At 38.6% G+C, this 26,090-nt stretch overlaps 2 protein-coding genes and 1 pseudogene across 5 annotated transcripts in view; 1 reads left to right on the top strand and 2 right to left on the bottom strand.

The window, feature by feature from the left end:
- SLC27A6 (solute carrier family 27 member 6) overlaps positions 1 to 26,090 on the top strand; it is a 56,427-nt gene that overhangs the window by 10,150 nt on the left and 20,187 nt on the right. For 3 of the 4 annotated variants that reach the window (XM_057736019.1, XM_057735999.1, XM_057736008.1), the window contains 3 exons: positions 3,535 to 3,738; positions 11,875 to 12,033; positions 13,332 to 13,456. In XM_057736019.1, coding sequence (XP_057592002.1) covers positions 3,535 to 3,738; positions 11,875 to 12,033; positions 13,332 to 13,456 — 488 coding nt within the window. The remainder of the gene's footprint in view (positions 1 to 3,534; positions 3,739 to 11,874; positions 12,034 to 13,331; positions 13,457 to 26,090) is intronic. The other variant, XM_057736025.1, reaches the window with a different exon arrangement.
- On the bottom strand, positions 328 to 1,623 carry LOC130853736 (heterogeneous nuclear ribonucleoprotein A1). The gene has a single exon (XM_057736038.1). It carries the CDS (start codon positions 1,565 to 1,567, stop codon positions 605 to 607), a length of 963 nt encoding a protein of 320 aa, XP_057592021.1. The 5' UTR covers positions 1,568 to 1,623; the 3' UTR covers positions 328 to 604.
- Positions 4,897 to 5,721, bottom strand: LOC130858926 (integrin beta-1-binding protein 1-like; annotated as a pseudogene).

The following is a 26,090-nucleotide window of genomic DNA, read 5'->3' as shown; positions in this document are numbered from 1 at the left end:
GAAACTTTCAAGCCCCAATTTGCCTCTCCAACCCTGACATATCAACTCCTTATCATTTTTCTGTGTTTCCTTAGTTTTCTTGTAGGTTTTATTGTGAATTTCCCAGTCCCATTTGACATATTTCTCTTGCTGCTTCTTTGTGATCAATCTGGGTTATGGATTTTGAGGAAGTAAATCATGAGTTTTTTTCAAATGTTTTGTATTCTAGTAGAACTAAGTCAGGGCTGACAGATGGCTTTTTTTTTTTTTTTTTTTCTTAAAAAAGACACATTTATTCAGCGTCATGATCAGACTATTACATTTAGCAATCAACAGCATGGGTGCAAAAAAAAAAAAAAAATCTACATTAAAACCCTTTGTTGGAATGCTTTACACTTTCCACAGAACAGAAACTAAAATAACCTGTTATACAATTAGTCACAAATACAGTCCTCGAGTTTTTTTTGCCCATACACATGAGTATTGTCTAAAACATGTCTTCTTTGTAGCAGCTAGGCCCTGCCACCACTGTGCTTGGCTGAGTTCACAAATCTGTTGTAACCTGTAGCTTCCCTGTCACTTCTCTGGCTCTCCTCTCCTGCTAAGCTTTGTTTCCTGGCAGTAATTAAAACCTTCTGCCGCTGCCATAGCTACTGCTGCTGCTGGAACCGCCATAGCCACCTTGGTTTCGTGGTTTGGCAAAGTATTGGCCTCCACCGCCATAGGGGCCAGAGCTTCTGCCTCCAAAGTTCCCTCCTTTCATGGGTCCAAAATTTGAAGATTGATTGTTGTAATTGCCAAAATCATTGTAGCTTCCACCACCTCCAAAATTGCTTCCATCATTACCAAATCCATTATAGCCATCCCCACTGCCACCATATCCACCACCACCACGGCTGCCACCAAAGCCACCTCGACCACTGAAGTTTCCTCCACGACCAAAGTTGTCATTCCCACCAAAACCACCTCCACGACCACCACCAAAGTTTCCAGAACCACTTCGACCTCTCTGACTCGATGAAGCACTAGCCATCTCTTGCTTAGATAGGGCTTTCCTTACTTCACAGTTGTGGCCATTCACAGTATGGTACTTCTGAATGACAATCTTGTCTACAGAGTCATGGTCATCAAAGGTTACAAAAGCAAAGCCTCTCTTTTTGCCACTGCCTCGGTCAGTCATGATTTCAATCACTTCAATTTTCCCATACTGTTCAAAATAATCTCTTAAGTGATGTTCCTCAGTGTCTTCTTTAATGCCACCAACAAAAATCTTTTTCACAGTTAAGTGGGCACCAGGTCTTTGAGAATCTTCTCTTGAGACGGCCCTCTTTGGTTCCACAACTCTTCCATCCACCTTGTGTGGCCTTGCATTCATGGCCGCATCCACCTCCTCCACAGTGGCATAGGTGACAAACCCGAAGCCTCTGGAGCGCTTCGTGTTTGGATCCCTCATTACCACACAGTCTGTGAGCGTTCCCCATTGCTCAAAATGGCTCCTCAGACTCTCATCGGTTGTTTCAAAGCTCAAACCTCCGATGAAGAGCTTCCGCAGCTGTTCGGGCTCTTTGGGAGACTCTGACTTGGACATGACGGCAGTGGAGGGGGGAGACGTCAACGATGCTTACTCGGCGGTGTCCACGGGCAGAAAGGCCAGATGGCTTTTTGAAATAACGAGACACATTTATATTTCTGGGAAGATGTTTAATGCAGCACCCTGAATTCAACTTCAAAATAGAATATATCTGGTGATTATTTTTAAATTTTTGTTTAAAAATTATTTAAAAATGTAATTAAACTTAGATAGATAGATTTATATTTACATAGACCTTACCATTCTGACCAGGGTATATTTTACATTTAATAATATTGTTTATCATTGATTTCTTTTATGAGGTAATATACAGATTTTAGAGTTAGACTTAGGTTAGACCAACAGTTCTGTCCACCAACTTGTGACCTTGGTTGAGTTAGTTTCCTAGGGCTGCTGTGATAAAATAACACATCGTGGGTAGCTTAAAATGACAAAAATTCATTCCCTCACAGATTTGGAGGCTAAAAGTACAAAACCAAAGCGTCTGCAGGGTTGAGCTCCCTCTGAAGGGTCTAAGAAAGAATCTTTCCTTGCCTCTTCCTGGCTTCTGGTGGTTGCTGGTAATCTCTGGCGTTCCCTACATTAACTCTAAAAGGCCACTGCTTAATATCCCCGTGGATGTTAATGTAGATTTTAAGATAAATAATACAGCACTCAGAAATCACTTTTATCTTAGTAAAGTGTGGTGTACTATAGGAGTAAGAAAATAAAACTGGAACACCCATGTAGAACCTGAAAGTAGAACTTCACTGTGAAACATCCAGGTAAAAGGGAGGGAGTGTTACATTTTAAAAGAATTTAAAGAATGCAAAGAACTGTTTGTCTCTCTACTCTGGAAAATAAAATGGTGCCTCACTCATTTATACATCATCCAGGAATGCAGATGCTCTGCTTCTTTTGTATCCCATAGAGTGCCAAGCACCTTCACACTGAATATTTCCTCCTCCAGGACCGCACCCACCTTCCATCTCCCTCCTTCTCTACCACTACTCTCCTCCTGGACAGACGACAGTTTCTCCTACATTAAAAATCAAATTAAGGAGGTCTAATTCAATCTCCCAGAGTAACTCAACACATTCTCCCCTTCGTAGTTGCTCTCTTGTTATCTGTATAGTAGATGCTTCCTGAGAGAAATATCCCTTTTCCTTTCTCCTGCCTGAATTTCAACCCAGACCCTTGATCTTGTGAAGACCCCTAAGTTCTTCAGGCCTGAAGACACCTGTGTTTCTGACTTTTCTACTCCTCTGCCTTCTTTTTTGCTTGACGTTGGTTCTAGCCAGGCCTTGGATCCCAATGCTGCTGACACAGGCTCTGCTTTCACCAGCCCTCTCTCACCTGCCATTGTCACAGCCTGCTGTGCACCCTGGATTCTTTTCTGGAAGGCGTTCTTTTTCTCCTTTTGCTTTCAAAGACCTTTTACCTTTAATTATTCTAATCCAGAGAAAAGAGCATCTCTAAATCTCCTCATTTAACTTTTCACTCTAAAATGCTCTCTAAGCCATAATCGTGTGAACCTTGTGAATTCAGTCAGGTGTTTCTCCTGGATTATTGCATTATAGTAGAACTGAACAGTAATGGACAGATGGCTTTTTGGCATAATGAGCTACTGAGTTGCATTTCAAGGAGAATGTTTAGTGCAGTGCCCTGAATTTAGATTTAAAGCAAAGTACAAAAATAGAGTCTTATTTAAAAATTGGGAGAAAAACACGATCTGGATCATGGAATCTCCAAATTTCAATTTGAATTGGGCTATTTGCATTGATTAAATCAGTTAATAACTAGGCTTTCAGTTGGTCATGCTGAAACAGAATCATAAAATGGCTGTGATGTTACTTACCCAACAGGAAAAAGAAGTTAGCATTGTATTTACATTTTATCCCTGTTCCAACATGCAAAAGAACACACAGGGTGAGTACTTTGAGATTTCTGTTTTATTTCCTTATTCCTAATCCTTTGGTTTTTAGATTTGCTTGAAACTATAGAAGAAATCCTTCCGAGCCTCCCAGAAGATACCAGCATTTGGGCAATGAAAGATTCTGTTCCACAAGGCATAATTTCACTCAAAGGAAAACTGAGCACAGCACCTGACAGTCAGGTGTCACGCAGCCACCATGTTACCTCAAACCTCAAGGCTCCTTATCTTTATATTTTTACTTCCGGAACAACAGGTAAGATCCATTTGTTCTTGAAACTTAAAAAGAATGCGACGTATTTGCGAAGCTACAGTTTCAGGCAAATCTCTGCCGTGTAGTTGTAACTAAGCAAAGAACTCATGTACCCTCGGCATGGAAAGCCAAGCTCTGACAGCACGAGTTTGCTGCAAAGTAAGGATTTATTGCAGGGTGCCAAGCCTCAGATCCGCTTCAACTTGATCTTTGAGTTAGGGGTTTCTTAAAGAGGAAGAACAAAGAAGCTAGGATTAATCATCATCTTGTGACATTTCTGGGACGGTTTCGGAAGTCAGGGTGTCTCTGGTTTATAACTCTCTGGCCAGGTGGTCCGTGGCTTGAGGGTCTGTGAGCTCATCTTGCCCTGGAGAAACAACCTGAGTTTACATCTTAATGATATCCATAATAGCCACTTTAGTACATTAGCGATGTTATCAGCAACAGCAATTTTAGTCATCTGACTCTGGTTGATTCCTGTTCAGTTAGCCAGGAATTGAGGTCAGAGGGGACAAGAAAGGAAACAAAGCTTTGGATAGAGAGATTAATCATAAGATTGGTAAGAGAACTTGCTTCTGAGGGGGCTCAGTTTCATAGTTACCAGACTCAGAAAGCATGCCTCCAAGGAGACCTCGGGTTCTTAGATCTTTGAACTCCCAAACTTGGATGATAAAGGTAACTGCTTTAACTTTAACTTGGCAAGTCACCATGTTCACTAGGCCATTGTCTCACGTGGAAAGATTTTCTTCAAGTTTGGTGGTACAAATGGCACAGGAATGTCTCAAGACGTGATCCAACCCAGTTCCTCATAGTGTGAACTTTGGCCAGCTTCTTTGGCAGGATCTTTGCTAGCTTTCCTTAGATACTTGATGTATAAAATGAAAAGATTAGTTTAAACAGTTTCTAATTATCCTGCTGGATTAAAAAATCCATTAGTCTACTTTAAAACAATTTTCTATATTCTTTTTTTTCACTGTTAAATGACACATTTTAATAGAAAAACAAATGATTGACATTTTACACGTTGCATTTTCTTCAGAAAATCTAGAGCAAAAGATCTCTCATATTTCCATAGTAGTTCAACACCGCAGACTGAAAACAGAACTACTGAGAAAACAGCTGCACTTGCACATGAAGCCTCCTTCCCCTTGACTGCAGAGTTCAGGCTTTCTCAGATACCAATACGGAGTCAAAAGCAGTGGATAAAACTTTGCAGATCGCTTGTGCTTGTTCCAGGCTGTTGCACTGGTAAACCCACAGGCTGTACTCTTCGTTGCTGGTATCTGTGGTCGTCAGAGCCAGCAAGCTTTTCCCTGCCCCCAGGCCGTCGTCAAAACACACCATCCGGATGATTTAATTCAGAGCGTGCCGATGCAAAACATCATACTGATCTGATGTGGATACTTTTATGCCATACTTGGAAACTCCCATAATAAATTCTTCCTCCAGAGGAACGAAAGGCAACTTTCCATCTTGCTGGGCGACATCTATGTAATTTATCAGGTCTAGCGGCCCTGCGAGACTTTTCCCCTCAGAGAGTTTCAGTTTCTCTATGGCGCCAACATATTTTATTCGAAATTCTGCACACGTATCGGAATTACTGTTGCTCTGTCCTGAGCTCTTGGTGGAGTCGGTATCGAGGCTTGCCACGGTGCTGGACCGCGAAAGCCCTCCAAGGCTGGAGTCTACAGACTTGCTCTTAGCACTGATTTCACTGCTTTGGGAGCTGCTACTGCTGTGTCGCTTTTTGCCTTTCCGAAACATCTTCCACCATAGCTTGATCTAGAGGTGCCCCTATAGAATCCAACACTATTTTATTGACTTCAGAGGTTCCACACACAGCAGACTGCACAGAGAGCTTCCTTTCATTCCGAGGTGCTCAATTCTCGTCAGAAAAACAAGGTACCTCGCCGCCGTCTGCGGTCCGGGCCAGGCCCCCACCGCCCGGGCAGCCCGCGCCCAGGCAGCCGCCGGCCTTCCAGCCCCGGCGCCTAAAACAATTTTCTATATTCTTATATAAAATATTAAATCCTTAGCACGACCTCAGTATAGCTGCAGTTGAAGCACCTGTAGCTGGCTCTCCTGGTGGGAAGGATACAAAATAGAATCAAGTAACGAAACTTTTGTTTTTTTAGGTAAACAACAATACACGCACACAAAGAATAATGAAACTACCTGAGAATTCAAAAGAAATGTTAAACTTAATCGATTCTTAGGAAAAATTGAATGGTATTTGTGGTCGTCTAAATAAGCTTTTGTAATTAATTTGAAGATGAGTAGGAGTTGGAATCAGAGGCGTGTTTAAAGTATTGGTACTAATTTCTTAAGCACAGGTAGTATTGTAAGCAAATCTACTATTGCACTGGTAAAGTTTTCTTATTTATTTATTTATTTTTACTTCTATTTGGAAGCTAACGATCTCTTTTATACTGGAGAGTAGGCTGTGGTTTTCTTTTTAACTGTTTTAAAACAGCTGTGATAAATGAACAAGGAAATGCTAATATGTATCACGTTGTCAGCATAAATTCAGTCTGACTTTCCACTTTGAAAGAGACAATAAAAGTTTGGAAATTATATGCTTTGAAAACTTCCAGCAGAAGGTGCTTGACCAATTTGTCTTTATGCTGTCTTCTTGTAAAAATAGAAAGTGACTCTGGTCTTCAAAACAATCTTTACTGCTCCCCCCCCCAAACCCCCCTCCCCACCCCAAAGAGAATAGTGTGGAGCAGACTATGAACAGCTTTTGTTCTTAAAGATTAAAACCAGAGTGTTTGATACATTGGCACAACAGGCTGAAAGCAAAAGGTTTATTAGTTTTTTTCGTTTGATATTTATTTGTATTAAAGATATACAGCACAGAGATGAAAAGTTCTAATAGTTTTAGAAATTTTAGAGAAAAGTACCCGGCTTACCCCTCTATTTCTCCATCCCCAAACTAATTATTTCGGTATTTTTAGATCTTTCTTTCTGTAATCACCTCCATATATCTAAATAGATTTATTAATAGTATTTTACCGGATACTTAATAGGTACCTACTAAAAAGTACGTGCTGCTTTTCCACAATGGAGGATGAGGATTTTATCTTCTTTCTTTACCACTCTCTCCCTCCACTCATTTCTTTCTGTCTGGTGCAGATACTTTCTCTCCCCAGCATCACCCTAATATTGTTTCATCTTAAATTTTGGTTTGATTGGTATGATTATCACAGCTTAGTAAATACTGTTTCTTGCTGAGCTCTATAGTATAACAAAATTATATGTATTTCCTTTGGTGTAAAACTCTCCCCAACCTGGAGTTAATAATTTGTTTTTGTTTGTTTGCTTGCTTGCTTAGTTTTCTATATATCTGTAACTGGTTCGTACCCATCCCTTTGTCAAAAAAGTAACTCACCTTTAGATATTGAAAAGCTAGTTTGTAGTTTGTCAAGCCCATGTTCTTGGCTACATCTTTCCCAGAACTTTCCTCCCTGTGATTTCAGTCTTGACATGTTGCTCTCTTACTGTCCTGGGTTCATTCCGTACCATCACCCTCAGAATTCTCTTCAGCTCTTTTTTCTGATCCCCTGATTCCTAAATTCATTTTCTTGGTTTACTTTTCATTTTAACACTGCACTGCTTTCAGTAGCTGCTTGATAAAGAGTATTTAACAGGTACGTTTTAAGTCCTCACATGCCTGAAAGTGTCTTTTTTTCTATCCTGACACTTGTTTGGGTAGAATTCTAGATTAGAAATGATATTGATGCAGGGGTTTGAAGGCATTGCTTTTGTATCTTCTGTCTTCCAGTATACATATTGAGAAGTCTTTTTCTTTATGATTTCTTATCCTTTACATACAACCTGGTAGTGTTTTTCTTTCTTTCTTTTTTGGGATTTTTAGAATCTTTTATGAGCCTTCAGTAATCTATGATATCATGATTATTTGTACTGGGACTGGTCTTACTTATCCACTTTGCTGGTAAATTTGGAGGCCTTTTAAATCTACAAACTCATGTCTTGCAATTCTAGGTACTTGAAAAATTTTTTAAAGATGTCTACATATTCTTCTCTTTCCTTCTTTATTTCTATTCTTTCTGCCCATTCTCACTTTCTATTATATTTGTTTGTCTGTTCTTTTATCTTTGGAAATCTAACTTTTTAAAGATTGGCTTCCTTACGCTGGCTGAGTTACTAATTTTGTGATCTTTTCTATTCTATTTTCCTTCTCTTATCTTTTGATTCACTTTTTTGAGAGATTTATCTTTTGGTCCTTGTGTTCTCTGAATATTTCTCATTTTGTAGGATGTCATTTTTGTATTATTGACACTTCATTGTCTCATATCTCTCAGAATATTAATATTTTTGAAAATTTCTCCTCTCTACCTTGTCTCTGTTTTCTCTAACATCCTTTTTTCTTTTATTTTATGTTAGTCTCTGTTTTTTACCCTAGAGGATTTCCTCAAATATCTGGTGACCTTTGGCTCTTCATATTTAAAGTGCAGCCACCAAAACACACCCACGCAAAAACAAACCAAATCCTAACTAGAAGCTCTGTGTGATTGAGTAGGATTGTGGGCTGGTTAGTTTCATTGTCTAAGACATTTAGTTGGGAAATTCATGACTGTCAGTTTTTACTTTCGGGTGCTTTAGATTCCTCGGACAAAGGGAAAACCAGTCAAGTGTAAAAAGGGAGCTGGAGGAGAGTGCAGACTTTCTCTTATTCCCCCTATTTGTTCAACCTCTCTTCTTCCTGGTGTTTCAAGAGGCTCTTTTTTTTCCAGAGAATACATATCAGATCTTCTACCAGTGTGAAGGAAGCAATCTGGGGCTGTAATTTTATTTTATTTTTTGCATTTTAAAATATCAAAAGCATTTATTAACATTCTTCCAAATTTGGATTGTAAATTTATACAGGGAAAGTTATACAAATTTTATCTCCTTTTAGCTTAAAGTTTTGAGCAACATGGGATCTTGTAGAGATCAGAACAAAGCAACATACAGAATTCGGCATACAGTAGATGTCATGCTTTATAAATACATAGCTATCAAAGAATGTAACCAAATCACATTTGTTACTGACTAGGGTCCTTGGACTCTTTAATCAATAGAAATTAAGTTCTAATCAATAGAAGTTGATAAGAGGTCAGATGAGGAATTAAAGCTAGGCTTTGTTAGGACTTGTGCTGCAGCATGAGGAGGTAAAAACAAGTAACAGGTGCCCTTGATCGCTGCCCAAGGAGGGCAGGCTGGTTCCTTAAATGGGATGAGAGTAGGGGTGGATCGGTGGGTCAGGCTGGAGGGGTGGCTTAGATGGTCCGCTCACCCCCTTGGTGGTGGTGTGTGCAGGGATCAGGTGCAGGACCCTCGCACCTCAGAAATGGCAATTGATTTGTGGCCTTTTTGTATCTTGCTCATAATTGCCTCAACTGTGCATGCATGCAGTTATTTTTATTCCCTTAGAGTTTCTTTGTATTGTGTTGCTCAAGGTGCAAGCACCTCCAGTAAAGGATCCCAGGGCCCGGATCCCAAGCCCCAGATCCCAGCCCGTCTTATGTCGGGCCTTGTTAAAGATTTAATTGACATTTTTTATTAAAAGCATCTCTTTCTTTCTTTCTCTCCAGTACAAGCTGATGTTTTGCAACTCAAAACCCAGAGCTGAGTTAAGTCATTGTAATTGTAACGAACATGAGAATTTATATTAGTATATCACCTATTATCATAAAAATCGCTTGATTCTCACACAAAAATCTTATAATGTTGATAATGGAGGTGTTGGTGCAAGTTAGGAAGTGATATAAAGAAGTGAGACTTGGAAAAGTTAAGTGATGGCAGTAGAGTCTGCTCATAGGCCCTTTCTGGCAGGTTATAAGGGAGCTCCTTGGATGATGTTGAACCTTCCCTAATCATTTTACTGCTGTGAAGTCCTGTTTGGCCAAGCTCACCAAAATATTATATCCTTGGACTCAGGAACAAACTTAGAATGTCTCTAAGGGAAGGACTGAGATCAGTTTTTATACCATTCATGTGTCTGTGAGATCTTGGTGAGCAAGGGGTGATTCCCTTATTTATGACTCTGCTTCTTAAACAGAACTCTTATTTAGCGCCTTCTTTATAGGTCCAAACTGATATTCCACTCTGGGAGGTACCTGGTCATCAAGTTTCTGAGCCTTGCTGGGGTTCTGTAGGAGCAAGTCAGCTTTCTTCAGGGCTTCACCTTAGGTTTCACCTTCTTGAGTCTGCTATGTCAGTCACCAGTTGCCCATCTGCTTTTCCAAATTTCTGTTGCTGTCACCTCCAATTCCATTCTTTTTGCCTCGAGGGTCTATGTATGTGTTCAGTCTGCCAACTTCTAGTTCTGTTGTTGCTTACTGAAATTAGTTAGATGCCTCAAGATCTCTAGGAAAGGCTATTTAAGTCTGGACAGAGCAGCCTTGCCTTCAACCACTCCTGTAAGTAGTGGGAGGAAGAAAAAGACGGAACTGTCTTCCACACTGCACCTGGGGCCAGTTGCTATCACCATCTAGGTCTCTATTTACTTTTGTCTCTCCTTCTCTTTAATCTTATAGATTCTTTCATTTTTCCAAAATTATCCCAAAATTCCTCAGATTTTTTCATCCCTGCCCCTAAATTGGTTTTCTCTTGATAGCATCTCTTCCTCCTTCTTCCTGCAAATCCCCAACTCCCTGGACACAGCCTCACTCCCACCTTTATGTCTGGACCTCATCCTAGTGGTCTCCTCACATCTGCAGACATGTGGAGAGTTTTAATGCCAGGGATTCATAGAAGGTTAGAAGAGTAAAGGACTTCAGAGACCATCTAAGGTAGCATTTCTCCAAGCATGTGCCACAGCATATCCCTTCATGTCTACAGATAAAGTAGGTAAAAGTTGAAAAGGGGCTTTATGACCACAGGAGTTTAAGAAACATCATTGAAAAAACAGTAACATTTCTGTGCTGCTGGGCTTGTGAAAGCCTTCAATATGTTAATGCGCTTTCTAACTCTTCCAAGAAGGGACTCTAAATTGTACAAGCTTCATTTATACTCTTGGTTCTTCTTTCCTTCTTTAAAACTTTAAACTCCATGAACCTTTGATCACTTTCGTTTGTTGGATAAGCTTCTATCTGTTGTCTCCTTTATCAAAAAGTCTGAGTACCTCGAATGGTTTATAATAAATTAATGAGATCATTATTCACTTAAAGCTAACCAAATTAGAAATGCAAACATGAGTGATTTGCTCACTGAAGTGCTTTACAGGAGTGACATAAGCACAGAGGTGGAAAATAACTAGATAAAACATCCTTTTTTCGACACACCTCCAACTGAAGAGTTGTTTTGAAAGCTGAGTGGTCATGAGATCAGGAACATATGGAAAGTAGGGAATATGGTGACTGAAGAACTGTAGGTGGGAACTTCTCGGAAGCGGAAAACACATAAATATTTGATTCTCTCAATGAAGAAGAGAAAGGCATTGCATTATCGAGAATCAAGGATGCTAGTCTCACTCAAAATCTTTATACATGGCTTTGACAAGAAACCTTGGAAGGATTCTCTATGCATGTGGATGACAATAAACTCTTTCAGGTTGTGAGATGCCAACCTATCAGGAAGAGCCACAGAGACTTCTTTTGAAAAAACAGAATAAATGAATTTTGGTTAGGATGGTAGGCAAGATCATGACAATTTTGTGTATGAGATCTTCAAGTTAATGGCAATAGAGCACAAAGCCTGTCAGAAAATGTCAAAGCAGGTGCAGCAATAAGGCGGACTTGAGGCTCACCCTGATGAAAATGTTTGGAAGTCACAGTAGCCTGGAGTTCACAGCTACATGTGCTGCTGTCAGCAAAAACCCATGACTGCTTTGGCTTTATTCAGTAAATGTGCTGAACGAGAGAAAGAATGATATATTTTCGGCATCTTTAGAGCAGATATGGCTCTTTGAAGCTTACAGGATCTCAAACTCCATGTAATGTTATAGTTTTAATCCTTCCGGGTAGATCTCAGATCATAGAGATTAATTACAATTGTAGCTGACATTTGCATGGCCCCTTTTATCAAGCGTATAGACTATTTTGATGTATTTTTGTCTCAAGTGCTCTTGTAGTTGATACCAGTGTAGTAGCTATTCTAGTAAGGTTTTTTTTTTTTTCTTTTCTTTTCTTCCAGGTCTACCAAAAGCAGCTGTGATTTGTCAGCTGCAGGCTATGAAGGGTTCTGCTGGATTGTGGGCCTTTGGTTGTACTTCCAATGACATCATTTATATAACCCTTCCTCTGTATCATAGTGCAGGATCTCTCCTGGGAATTGGTGGATGTATTGAGTTAGGTAAGCTTTTATTTTCTGTTTGATACGTCTTAAAAATGCCTAATAATTGGAACTTGCCTTCATTAAAGTTTGAAACGCTATCAGTAGAATTCAGAGTGATTGTGTGCCTGTTATATAATTATAAAGTAATATTTATTAAAAGGACACAATTTCATCACATACTTCAGTGTATGCCTGAAGTGGAAAGAGCAGTAATTTGGCCATGTGGTTGGATCTGGGTGTTAACAGGGCTTCCCCCTCCATGTGGTTGCTCACCCTTGAGTGGTCAACACCCACGTCCTTAAATGGTAGTAGGAGCCTACCCAGAGGGTGAACTTGGAAGCTGCGTAGCTCTTAAGTCTTAGCCTCCTTGGAAGTCACATGGATCATTTCACCTGCATTTTGTTGGTAAAAGCAAGCCACAAGCCAGTTTAGATTCAAGATTTGAGGAGTGGAGAAATAGACCCCACTTCTTGAAAGGAAGGGTGGCAAATTCACATTGCAAAGGTAAGGGCATAGGAGGAATTGTTGAGGCTATCTTTGCAAACAGTGTACCCCAGCTACCCAAGAAGTCGGTTAGTGGAGCTGGTGACTCAGTAGATTCCATTCATAACCATGCTGAGATTATGTGTCTGTTACTAGTTAGCCCAGAAATAATATATAGCGATTGTTCACCATTATTTATATATTACTTAATTATATATAATTAATTACTATAAAAAGTAATTTTATTAGTGTATTTAGAATATGGTCAATGTCCAGAATAAATAAAGATGAGGGTCAAGACATCAGCATTTTTCCTTGGAACATATTTATATGACTTACGTTGTTATTAAAATTAGGTTGTTAAAATTAGGTTTTGTAGTCATCAATGAACCTTTTTGTTAGTGCTTTCATACTAATGCTACCTTACTAACTCAACCTCAAAATATATTGAGGCTGCTTAAAAGTTTTTAAAAATGAATGCTATGTATATAGTCAAGGTCAAAAGTTAGTGAATATTCTTGGTTTCTGTTGAAGAAGGATGACCTTTTCTATATTCATGCTCTAAAACTTGTAATTCTCCTACTTATTTTGACTGCTTCTTCCATGTATTGCAAAGTCTATCCACAGTCAAAATACAGAATTACAGCATGAATATTTTTAAAAGATTTATTGGACTGTAAGATTAATGTTTTCAAATGAGCTTGATATAAATGGCTATTGATGGATTATAAAAGCTTTGAAAGTGAGCAAAAGTGTTCTAGACAGAGCAACATCATTTCTGTTTTATGTTAATTCTGCCCTTGAATTTTTTTCCCTTGCGCCTTTTCTTGTAGGCGCTACTTGTGTGTTAAAGAAGAAATTTTCAGCAAGCCAGTTCTGGAACGACTGCAAAAAGTATAATGTGACTGTGTTTCAGTACATTGGAGAACTTTGTCGCTACCTTTGCAAACAACCTAAGGTAAGAGTAATCATTGTCAGAAAGAAAAAGTAATTTCAGAAAGAAAAAGAAAATAAATGAGAGAAAATAATTTTTGATTGCTTATACTCCATTTTCTTCCAGAACAAGATGTATGCAAAACCCCAAGATAAAATGAGTATAAAACAAGTCAAAGAAAATAAAAGGAATGTATTAATGTGGTTTATATTGAGGCAGGAGGAGATAGACCCGCAATCCAGTCCACTTCATGTTTAGACTGATTAAAATTTCTGTAAACATAGCTGCATCTGATTATGAAATTATTTTCTGTTTACAGAAAGCAGTTATTCCAAGGGTTGAATTAGATAATTTTTTAAAATGCTGGTCTTTAAGAAAACACAAAAACTAATGACACTGATTATACTTATTTTTCTTTTTTTTTCTTTTGAATAAGTGATCACATTAGAATATCTTTTTGTTTGGTTTTTCTGTAAACATAAAAAGAAATTTTGCTTTGATTTGCACTTGTCTCCCCACCTAAAGCTATCATTTCCATGAACTTTTGATAAATCGCCCCCTTCTGAAAATAGACAAGCAGAGACAGTTGCATTAGCCTGAAGCTTGTCTTTGTTAATTCATTTGCTTTTTTGCCCTCAGAAGTTGTTGTCCTTTTCCAGGTCTCATTTGTATTTCAAGATGCTTATTTTTTAACTGATAGTCTAAACATTCTTGAGGCTACAAAGAAGGGACTCTGCCTGTAATCAAATCAAAATCAGCCCCTTGAAGGATGGTGATAGAGGTAGCCTTCCTTTATCCACAGCACAATAGAGACAAAGCTGGAAGCATTTAAATAAGACTTTATTAAAGATATGGAATTACCAGGGGCAATAACACAGAGAAGAATCTGAAACTAGATAATCTTATTTACAAAATGCTTGTAAATTTAAGCTTGGAATTTACCATGGAGAGACCTTCCATCTAACTCCTGACCTGCCTCCTTGTGGGAGAAGGCATCTGTACTCTTTTTTTTTGGTCAGGAGTACTTCAAATAGCTATAGATTCCCCATGCCCATAGCTAAGAGAGGGAGTCCCAGAAAAGTTTTAGCTTTTTGACCTTTATTTTCCCCCAGGCGATTTTGCCAATATCAGAGTTGTGGTCTTACCTGAAGATTCCCTGTAGAATAATTATAAATGCGACAAACTGACATTTTCTTTTATCATTTTCATTGTATCCTTTGATGATTTGCTATCTGGACTACATAATTTAAGGAATTAATGCCCACCAGTAAAATGAAAGCCTCCTTCAGTACAGGACATAGTAAGCACTACCTAGTGAACATCTTCATGGCCTTTCTAGACCATGCCCCCGGTCATTCCTGTTTCCTCCCATCCTTTATTAGCAATATTAACTTTTGCTCTGTAAGTTTTGAATGGTTGGGTACATGCATTAATTTTTTTCTAAAGTCTTACCGTCTTAAATGATGCTGTAATTAGTATCTTCATGAAATATAGTCAGTGTAGGGCCTCAGAAGCAAAGGCAGTCAAAGGGCATGGGTATTTTGGTGATTTTTTATGGCATATTTCGAGATTTCTATTCAAAGTGGTGGATGTGATTTAGGATCTCATTGACAGTGTGGGAGTATGCCCACCGCACAGTCTCTTATCGATACTAAGTGGTGTTAAAAATAGTGATCTTCCAGTGTTGTTCATGGAAAACTAGACACTAGTTGCTTCTGTTGTTGTTGTTAGTCAATAACGCTTACATTTTATTTATGTGGGTAGCATTTAAAATACATTATGCTTTTTAAGCTTCCTCAAAATTCCTGTAGGATGGAGAACAGGAAGAATAGGCCAGTCTCCATGGCCCACCTTTTCAAATATGGTGGATGAAACCCAGCTTGCTTAGGCTTCCTAGAAATATTCTGTTTGAACAAAGAATGTCTTGGTTTTTTTTTTTTTAAAAAGAGGAAAAGATTTCTAATTTTATTTATAATTATATAGACTAGAAACAAACATGTTTTTAATTTCTTTGTTAAGATTACTGGCAAGGTGGGATAGTTTTCTAGCTGTATTTCCCTGTTAAAATACCTCTTCTGAGTCTTTTACTCATTTTTTTCTTTGGCACATAATGTTTTATCTTATTCGAGCTCTCATTTCATATAATAAAAGAATTAACAGTTTGTCATATTTGCTGCAAGTCTTTTTTCAAGGTGTTTTCCTTTGACTTTTTTAAATGAAATGAAATAATCTTTTCATCTCTCTGAATTTGTAATGCACTGATTTGGGGGAAATGCTGTAGCTGCAGAGAATTTTAGAGAACTGAGAACTGAAAGCAAAATTGCTGGTTGCTTTTAGTTAATTATTTTAATACTTAATTGAAGTTCTTTGAGGAAAGACTAGTGTTTGTGAAATAATCTCTAAGCACTACCTGAAGACAAGTTGAGGAGGAGAGAGAGAAATAAATACAGATTTGCCCAAAGGAAAACTTAATGATTTTTTTGAGTAGCGATGTATTGTAGTACCTAATCCTCTTTGTTGATTTGTCATAGAAAGAGTACAAACAGTTCTTGGCATTAAAGACTGGGAAAAGGAGAAAGTCATTTTGTTATGACATCTTATCCCTTCAAGGGGATCTTGCTTTCATGCTGTCCAGTGTTCCTTCCTTCCAGTGAACTTCCACTGCAAGGAAGTGGCAATGTCTGTGGTGCAGCCAACATAGCAATGGGTTCAAGTAGGGCCACGAGTGAACAAGTGACACAGTTATACCCTCGAAGAAATTAAATTGCATGTCTCATGAGACGTGGTTTGAAGCCCCATGGATATTTAATACAAATCTTTAAAAGAAAGCAGAACCACATATTCTCTAAGTGTAGCCAGAGTTGTTGTCAATCTTAGGTAAGTAATTTCTTCCAAAGGACATTTACCTGTAGGCAGAAGCCACCGTCTGAGTTGAGTGTTTGTATGCAGCTGTATAAAAACATCCTAGTGTTGGCTTTCCCTGGCTGGAAGCACTTATCCACCGTCCCGTCGCCCCCACCCAACCCCATCTTTGTTCTCTTTTTAAGAACTCCAGTTACAAAATTTCCTTTGGCATAAACATTGGATGTGCTGCAAACTGCTGGCAGCAGCACAGTCCTTAAAAAGAAAAAAAAAAAAAAAAAAGGCTGAAGAGCTTTGATATTGGCTCCACTTAGTCATGGAGTGTTGGGGTAATTATCCTCTTCCCCTGAGACTAGGAAAGCAGCCCCTTCCCCACTTTCTAATCTTCCATATTTTCTACATTGCTGAAGACCATCATACATTTTATGATTGGGTCTAGCTCTATATTTTCTTAATATTAATGCTGTATTTAACATTGATAGGTGAGGAATGTGGTGGAACTCTAGACATCAGTGATCCTCTGGGGACACTTGCTGCAGAGTTTATCTTATTTAAATAACTCTGCCATACCTAGGGGTTTACCTAGGAATAGGATGGTGTTATTCATTTATGCAAGTAATGTTGTAGGTTTGAGTCTACAGGTGCACAGAAGACAAACAAGACCCCTTTTCTCACATAACTTACACTCTGGTTTGAGGGGAGAGAAAATAAGCCAGCAAACACATGATGAAAAGTGATTACAGATAATGATAAACATTATGGAGAAACAAAATTGGTCGAGGTGATGGTGACCAATGAGTGACAGGAGTGGGGCATTGCTAATTACCATAGATTGAGCGGTCAGGGAAGACTTCACTGACATGGTGACCTGTGAGCTGAGGAATTGCTATGGCAGGTGGGATCCAGCCATGGAAAAGCTGGGGGACTGCAGCCGTGATGGAATAAACTGAAAATGAAGCAGCCCACAGAGGACACAGCTTGAATGTTTAAAGAGAAAAAGCTGGGTCCATGGACCAGATCTTATGGAGCTCAGTAGACCCTGGAGGAGAAATTTGGATTTTGTTCCCATCAGAGCATTTGGAAAAAGATGAAGGCAAACTGGAAAATACTATTATCAATGTGGGATCTATTTTGAAGGAAAGATAACAAGACTTGTTAGTTCAGGAATAGGGTTTTTGAAGAGTGAAGAAATGGATAGAATCAAGGACGAGTCCCAGGTTTCTGGTTCAAATGTCTAGGCAAATTGTGAACCATTTGCTGAGATAAGGAAAACTGAGATTTGAGGAATGAAAATTAAATTTCTTTTGGACTTGTTAAGTTTGGCATGTTAATTAGACATCCAGGTTAAGAAGTCAAATAGGCAGTTGGATGCAGAAATCTGGAGCCCAAAGAGTGCAAGGGATGGGGCCTAATTAACAAGGACCTATGTTATGATGTATATGCATGATGCCTATTTTTCAAGTTTATAGTTTATCATTTACACTATGTAGTTTGTCTCTAGCTCTCAATGTGAAACACCCACATTTTGATATTCTCAAGGCATAGCTTATATTCTTTAGTATATGTATATATATATATATATATTTGTATATATGTTTTCTATTAATTATATCCTGTTTCTTTATTCTATTTTCTTATAATCTAAGAAATTTATTGGGAGCCAGAAAGTATACTTATGAGTCTGGATACTATAGTGAAAGTATATTAAAACTTGGACAAGTGGATTATGCTTATCTCCCGTCATGAAAAGAGAGACATTTTTAAACACCTGAATATTTGATAAGTATTTATTAAATATTTTCATTAAATATTAAATATTGTTCATTAAATTCCGTATGGATTGTACTAAATTTTTCACTAGTAATGTTTAGACAGTCCTGCAGTGAACCGCTAGGTGTTTGCTATCTTTTTTTGAGGGTAAAAAAATGAAAATGTTGAAATTGATGACGTGCGATTTTTTAAGACTTCAATATGAGAGGACGCCTACTTTATTTTCTGCAAAGAGAGTCCATCAATTCTTTCAAGCTTTAAGAGGTTTCCTTGTCATATTTAGATAAGATGTAAGGATAAAGACAATGCAACAGTATCAGAGAATAAAATTCCAATAGGGGAGACTAAATGAGGCTGTCTTAACCTAAATCTCTTGAACTTGTTTGTTTTACCAGTTATGTTTTAAATGGATCTGAAGATAGTTACAGGCTAAGTGCATTGGCATTACCTTGTCCCTGATTCAGAGCATTACCATTTATTCTTTTCTAATTGAAAATGGATATCTGTAAAGCATTTGTTCTTCTTAATTGTGTTTTCATGTTCTTAGTTTCTATGTAACTTCGTGTTTTACCGTTATGTTTTCCCCATTTCACATCTTATAAAAGATGTAGTTTCTCAAAGCATTATGCTTTGGAAACTTTTCTCATCACATGTAGTAACTTCTAAAGAATGACGTTTTAAAATTAATGTGCAACAGTGTAAAGCAATTATATTCCAATAAAGGGCTTTAAAAAATTAAATTAATGTGAATTTTAGTTATTAAGCTGTTCTGATTTAGTTTCATTACCATTGTCTTCTCAACAGCACTCAGAACAATTGATTTTATCTCCAAGACCTAGTCATTTAAAGATATTTATACTTTAAAATTTTTTTCTTTTCCCCATATATGTGAAGCATATTATTACATGGTTGAGAAAATCAGCTCTCTTTTAAAATCCAGTTTTTCTTAAATAAATCAAGGAAGTATTTACTATTCTCATACTAAATATGAAAGCATTTAGAAAAGTTGGCAAGGAACCAGAACTTTCTTTTCTGCTTAGAAACTACAAACATAGAAATATGAGGGATAAGTTAAAAAAAAACAACAGCTATTAGCCAACTAAATGTTAGTAGAATTAGAAGGGAATTAATGTTTTGGAAAATTTTAGAACTGTGTATATATAAAAGACTTTTTCTAAGTGCTGATTTTAATACTCAATAATTCATAGTTCGTGGGTAGTAATACATGTAAAGTATGCATATCTTTTTCTGTCTATCTGCTTATACCTTTCCTGCTGTCATTTCCATTAAGAATACATATATCCTTTGTTTATTAAATTTCCCTACAAATTTAGCTTTATGTGGAAAGCCATCAGATAGTGTGTTGGCTGTGGAATCAAAAGACATGGGCTCAGTTTCAAGCTCTTGTTGTATGACTCTCTGCTGGTCTCTTCTCTTTGAGCCATAGCTCCTGTCTTTATATAAAATAGGTAACAATACCTACCTTTCCTAATTTGACTCTGATTCTCACCATCCAGTTATGAAGATATATGTGAAAAAATGTAAACTGGGAAGCCAATACAAATGGAAGGATTTTATTTTTATGCAGAATGTGGTAATGTTTTCCCTGAATGTCATTATAAAATGAGTAATTTTTGTGGTGTTAAAAAATAAGTGGCCTTTGACTAACACAAATCATGCAACATTGATAGCAAAAATCAATTTAGATCATAATTATTTTAAAATAAAGCTTTAATAATGTTAAAATATTAACAGTTTTATATTACATTGTCACACAAAAACATTAGAAATAAAGTACAAAATAAGAAACCCTGAAAATATTATACCTGTTTGCTCTTGGGGTATATCCTGCTGTTACTATAAATGTGGTATATTAGTAACGTTTTCCTGCATTCCAGATTGATTCAACATTTTAAAATTTACATTCAAGATTATTTAATTTGCTATTTATTTGCTATTTTTCACACTGCCTATCCCTGCTCTTGATGTCCATGTGATGGACATATGAAGTCAAGGTCAGAAATGGTCGATCTTTGTCCTTTCAGAAAGTCTTACCAGCAAATACAAGAATCTTTAGCAAATTATTCGCAACTACAATTTTCCAATAGATGCTTTTATTCCCAATGAAAAAAATAACAATGAATTTAACTTCAAAAGATCAAGGTTCTAATTCCATCTTTTCCATTAATTCATCATGTGTGACATCAGGCAAAGCATTTAATTTCTTCACCCCCTGGAGTTGGGAAGCCTGAAATTCAAGCCTGTATTCCCTGTCTTACAAGCTCTGTGATCTTGGACACACTGTTTTGCTTTTCTGAGCAGCCTCCACCCCAATTTTTTTTCATCTATAAAATGAGTATAATAACAGTTATATCCAGAGCTGACACAAGGATTAATGAGTTAAATATTGAAATATAAATGGAAACAGATTGACCATAATGCTGGGGGCTTTCTGGAAGAGGAGACAGCCTTCTCCCAAGAGGCCTCACAAGACATTTTTGTTATCATAGCAAATATGCCAAAATTGTTCTAGCCTCTAGCCTGACAAGTTCAGAACCGCATTTATCAGTACCTGTCTTTAGATTAGGCTCATATAAACCAGGTTCAGGAATGCCAGTTTATAGCTTTAAATGGTCTCCACTCCTGGATATTCCTCAGTCTTCCTGACCTCTAATTGTTAGTGTCCGGGACACTCAGTCAAGCCTTTGCTTTTCTCTCTGGACGTGTTCCCAGCTGCGAATTCACCTACAGCTTAACTCTCAAATTTGTATCTGTAGCCCTCTCTTCTCCCTTGATTTCCACTTTTATGTATCTAGATTCCTACTTGGGATCTCTACTTCGTCAGCACCTCCTCCATCAGCTTCCACCTTGCTGACTTCAAGTCTCAGGTAATGACAACTCCATTCTTCCAGGTACTCAGTCACAAACACTCTAGAATCTCCCTTGCGGCTTCTTTTTTCTCACACTTCCTGTGCGGTCCATGAGCCCATCCTACAGTTTCAACTGTTAAATATGTCCAGACTCAAACCTCATCTTACCGCCCTACCTGCTGCTCTCACCTACGTCAGCACTACTTCTCCCCTGAAATTTTAGCAATGACCTCTTCTTAACTCCATTTTACCCCCCTAACTTCAATTCGTGCGTAGCAGTTGGAATGATTCTGTTAAAATGTTTAAGTCTGTTTATGTTACTTCACTACCCAAATCCCTCTGATAGATTACTTAGCAAGGGGCCACGCAGCTCTGTGTGATCTGCTTCCCCCGCTGGGATCTCCCTCATCTGTCCCCCACCCCACACACACTCCGCTTGTTTACGCCACCCCAGCCTCTCTGGCCTCCTCTCTTTTTCTTCAACCCACCAGGACTCTCGGTTTCCTCCCCTTGAGTATTCCCCCAGATATTTGCGTGCCTAACTCCCGGATGCATTCAAATCCTACCCCTCCTCCTCCTCGGAGAGGGTTTCTCTGGCAACAGCCCTTATTAATATCTGCTGTGGTCACCTTCCCAACTCAGATGGACCTCATACCCCAAATCTGCTTCAAATGTTGAGTCGGAGGAGGCCACACGCTCACTAAGAGAACATGAATGGGTTTTTTACTCGCATAGTGGGGCTTTCTGGGGAGAGTAGGGCAGGGGTCCAAGCAGGTCAAAATCTGGCTTGAGAAAGCAGGGGAAAGAGGCCAGTTCAGCTTGCATTGTGATAAGAGGCTGGCGCTCGGGTGAGGGGCCTTGTGCACGCTCCTTGCACATGTGCTTTGAATTTCCTGTTGCTGCCAAAGGAAGGAACCCTGGGCTTTCTCAAGAGCTTGCCCAGATACAGGACAGAAGAGGAAAGGGGATTAGGGATGGTTTGAAAGCTCTCAGCAGTCAAACATCAAGAATGGAGTCAGGCTCTTTACTATACAGTGTTGTCTCCTAAGCCCTTTTTTCACTGATTTATGTTCCTCACAGAACTTATGACCCCATCACATATTTTACAGGGAATTTTTATCTGTTGTCACTTAATCTCCCCACCCTATTATATAAGTTCCAGGAAAGCAGGGAGTTTATCATTTTTATCTATAGTTATATCCTTAGTACTCAGCATGATGCCTGCCATAGTAGTGCTCAATAAAAATTTGTTGAATTATTTAAAAAAATAAAGTAACAAGTATCATGAGACCAGTTGCAGGGACCCTTCTGTGTTCACGATCGGCACAATCTTTGCCTAGTCCAGACCTGAAAGGGAAGCTCAATCGTGGAGAGAAAGTCAGAGTTCCTGGGGAGGACAGAGTCCAGTGAGCGAATCTGGAAAAATCAAAGTCGACATCACTGCGTGCAGGGCGTCAGGCCATTGCCGCACCCAGATCACTGCAGAAATTATCCTGCGTTTTTAATGGGCCTCTGCACTTGTCAGAACATTCATTAGTGATACATGGTAGTTGTGACTCAGGTGACCTCTCTCCGGGTTTCCAGGGAAGATCATCCTCCCTTTATAGCTATCTGCACAGTCTTTTTTCAAGTGAGTGAACACAGTCATCGGGGTCAGAGGCGAGTCTTGCAGACTCCTGGAGCTGGTCTTTCTCTGCAAGGCAACTGTGCAATGCCTCTGGTCTGAAGCATTGCTTTCCTCCCATTTTCAGGTCTCCCCGGTGCTGCCAGGTTAGAAAGTACTTGTGCAGAGTGGGTGGTCTGCAAATGGAATCTTGATTACTTATTATTTCTAGAACATGAGTTGGAAATAAGCCCACGACGTGTTACAGCTTTCTGCTGTAACGTTTCCAGTCACAGAGGCCTTTTCTAGCTATTATTTATGACTTAAAATGGTTTGGTGAACTGACAACTGTCATCTCGGAAACCGTGGCCTGCCCGTACCTGAACTGGAAGAGCATCTCCACCAAGACTTTTAGGGGCAGCTAAGCCCATGCTGTCGAAGCCTTGTGGGTCTCTCCTTTTAAATCCTCTTGTTTCCCTTCTCAAGAGTCCTCTGCCCTCTCCCCTCCACCATTCTTTTCCTGCTTCAATATAAGTCTGCTATTTTGTGCCTATTTTCTTGTTAACAGGATTCTCTCATATCCTGTTTGCATTGAAGGTTTCTCTGTCCCTGTTCTGTGATATCCACTGGGCTTGCTGCCTGTATTTTTCTAATGTACATAGAAGTAGAGTGTCCGTGAAAGAAGCAAACTGTTGGAATGTATAATTATTCTTTTTATTATAAGGATGTGTGGGTGTGATACATGTGCACGTGTGATTATCAGTGGGTTTTAGGGAAAAGAGGTCTTCTGTTAAATAGAATCATGATGGAGAATCGTAATCCCTAACACGTTATATGTTTTAGATGATCCTTTAAGAATTAGACCATACTTTGTACATTAGCTGGTTATCCAGGGCTGAAGGCAGAAATGATTTGCTCCTTTGTTTCCGCTTTGAGTTTATGTTTCTTTTCTCTCTCTCCATCTATCAACAGTCTTTGTTTCCTGAGAAATCAAGGTTGATACACAAAATTACCTGTATTGAAACAGAGCCTGCAGAGTTTCAATTTTCACAGGCACACAAAGAGGCTATTTAGCTTGGGTGTGTTATAGATTCACTGAGTAGGATTAAGCACATGGCCTGGAAGAAAGGGGTTTTGTTTCTAAGAGGCATTGTTAGAGACCTGCCTATTTCAGCAAATGAATAAATCTGTGACTGGGTAGGAGGTAACTGTTCAACCACTGCCTCAAATATAGCAGCTCAACAGACACTCTTGGAAAACAGCTGCCGAAGGGTGTTTGGAAGAAACAAGAGCCTTGATACAAATTAATGTGACTCCTTCACTGCTATTGGCACTTGATTGTGTTGTGTGGTACTGAAAGCCAGAGGGAAACTGTCTACTGAAATCCGTGACCCTGGGATCTCTACATTAAAAGCTCTGACCCATGTGGCAAATTCTCTCTTAAATTTCAAACGGAATTTTAAAGGAAGGACTGACAATAAAACGAGTGCTTTCTGTGTACTGTAAAATGGCTTCCTCGGTGTGTGTGCCAGTGTGTAAACACGTAGGCACTTACTGCTGCATTTGAAACCCAGGTGTCAGTTCTTTCCTGTTACTAACGTCATGGGGGTGTCTTGGGAAAACAGAGCAGGGGCTGTCAAGGTTTTTGAGCTGGTTTTCTCCCTCCTCCCCTTGTTTCCTTGTTTCCGTCCCTACTTCCATCCCTCCTTCCTTCCCTCCCTCTCTGCCCACAGAACACTTATACTTTGATGAGTTCAAATTCTCTCTCTGTTTATCTAGTATATGACTTTGGACCTGAACTTCATTATCCCAATGTGCAAAATGGGGATAAATGCTTCTTATTTCATAGGGTTGTCGTGCTGATTAAAATGAGATAATATAATAACCTGGTCATGGAGGCACAGATACATTTCACTCCCTTGCTGCTTCTGATACGGCTGCAGACATGTCTTTTATTCTCATCGCACACTGTCTGGATTTCTGCTTTGCTCCCTTTCTTGGACTCTCTCTGCCTTGATTTCTCTTTCCATGTGTTTCAATTTGCATGTAATGTCTCTTTATTTACATGTATCTCTTTCCACGTGTCTCAATACTGATGTCTCTGTGTGCCACTGTGTGTCTGTATGTATGTACTTCTCTCTGTCTTCCAGTATATCTGTGTCTGGTTTATGTCTTTTTTTTTTTTTTTTTTTAATGCTTTGTGTGTGTGTGTGTGTGTGTGTGTGTGTGAGAGAGAGAGAGAGAGAGAGACAGAAAATATCCCTCTGTGTGCATACGTCATTGTCACTGTCTCATTCTGTGTGTGTTGTAGGTCTCTGTGCTGTGTGAATGTATCTCACTTTGCATCCCTGTGTGTGTGTGACTTCAACTCTCTGAGTGTCTCTGTGTTTCTCTCATAAGTGGGTGGGTCCCTCTGCCTCTGCATATGTCACTCTGTTTCTGTGTTTCCGTGTATCTCTATTTCACTCTGTCCCTTTCTCTGTTTTGTTCGTATTGTCTCTCTCTCTCACTCTTTTACTTTCACTCTCTGCCTTTCCTGCTTTCTCTCTGTCTTTTTGTCTCTCATGCACGCTCTCAGACTCTGCATCTCTTTGTCTCTGGATCTTTCCTCTGGATGAGGAAGCCTAACCAATGTGTAGCACCAATGTGTTGTCCAGTTTACCAGGTGGTGCTTAAAGTGCATTAATATTAAGAAGTTGTTGCTTTTTTTACTTTATTTATAATTTAGGGCAGAGGTCAACAAGCTTTTTCTGTAAAGCACCAGATTAGTAAATATTTTAGGCTATGTGGATCATACTGTCTCTGTCACAACCACTTAATTCTGCCTCTGTATTGCAAAAGCAGGGTAGGCAATCCGTATAAATGGGTGTGAGTATGTCCTAATAAAACTTTATTTACAAAAACAGGAAGTAGGCTGGATTTAGCCCCTGCTAACCTTTGATAACATCTTGATAATATCTTATTGTGTATTATATATCTTTTAGGTAAAGTTTCCATTCCTGTGCAAACTAGTTTTTTTTTAAACTTCTGTTTCTCCCTCAACTCTCCATATATGTATATATGTGTGATTGTGTGTGTGCCCAAAATAACTATGTATTTTGGTCTTAATACAGAGCTTCATATAGTTTTTATATTATTATTATAAATAAAGGGATCATTATTTTCATATATATATATTTGCATGCTCATGACTTTAATCAGGTAAACAAAAATCTGAACAATGTCACTGAAACTTTAGATTATATCTCAATAAACTGAAAACAACCATAATTTATATTCCTTATATCAATTATATCATTTGTATTTTACTCTTTTAGGAGTGCATGCATATCCAGAACGAAAGAAATACATGTTATCTTTTTCCCACAACACTCAATAATGAACTTGTTGATCTTTCCTCATAGTCCTCAAAGCATGATCTTCTGGGTTTTCTTTTAAAGGAATGGAAAATAGAATAAATACTGAAATACTTTAAGCAATTACCTATCTTGAGAGTTAAATGCATGAGTTTGATATTTCTCGACAAAAGCCTTATCCTAGTTTTGATGATTTT

The sequence above is a fragment of the Hippopotamus amphibius genome, chromosome 1 (assembly GCF_030028045.1).
Source record: "Hippopotamus amphibius kiboko isolate mHipAmp2 chromosome 1, mHipAmp2.hap2, whole genome shotgun sequence".
Lineage (NCBI taxonomy): Eukaryota > Metazoa > Chordata > Mammalia > Artiodactyla > Hippopotamidae > Hippopotamus > Hippopotamus amphibius.
This window is presented reverse-complemented; position numbering and strand designations above follow the sequence as displayed.

Bases quoted from the DNA above. Each gene is read 5' to 3' on its own strand.
- LOC130853736 (XM_057736038.1), bottom strand. From the start codon at position 1,567: ATGTCCAAGTCAGAGTCTCCCAAAGAGCCCGAACAGCTGCGGAAGCTC.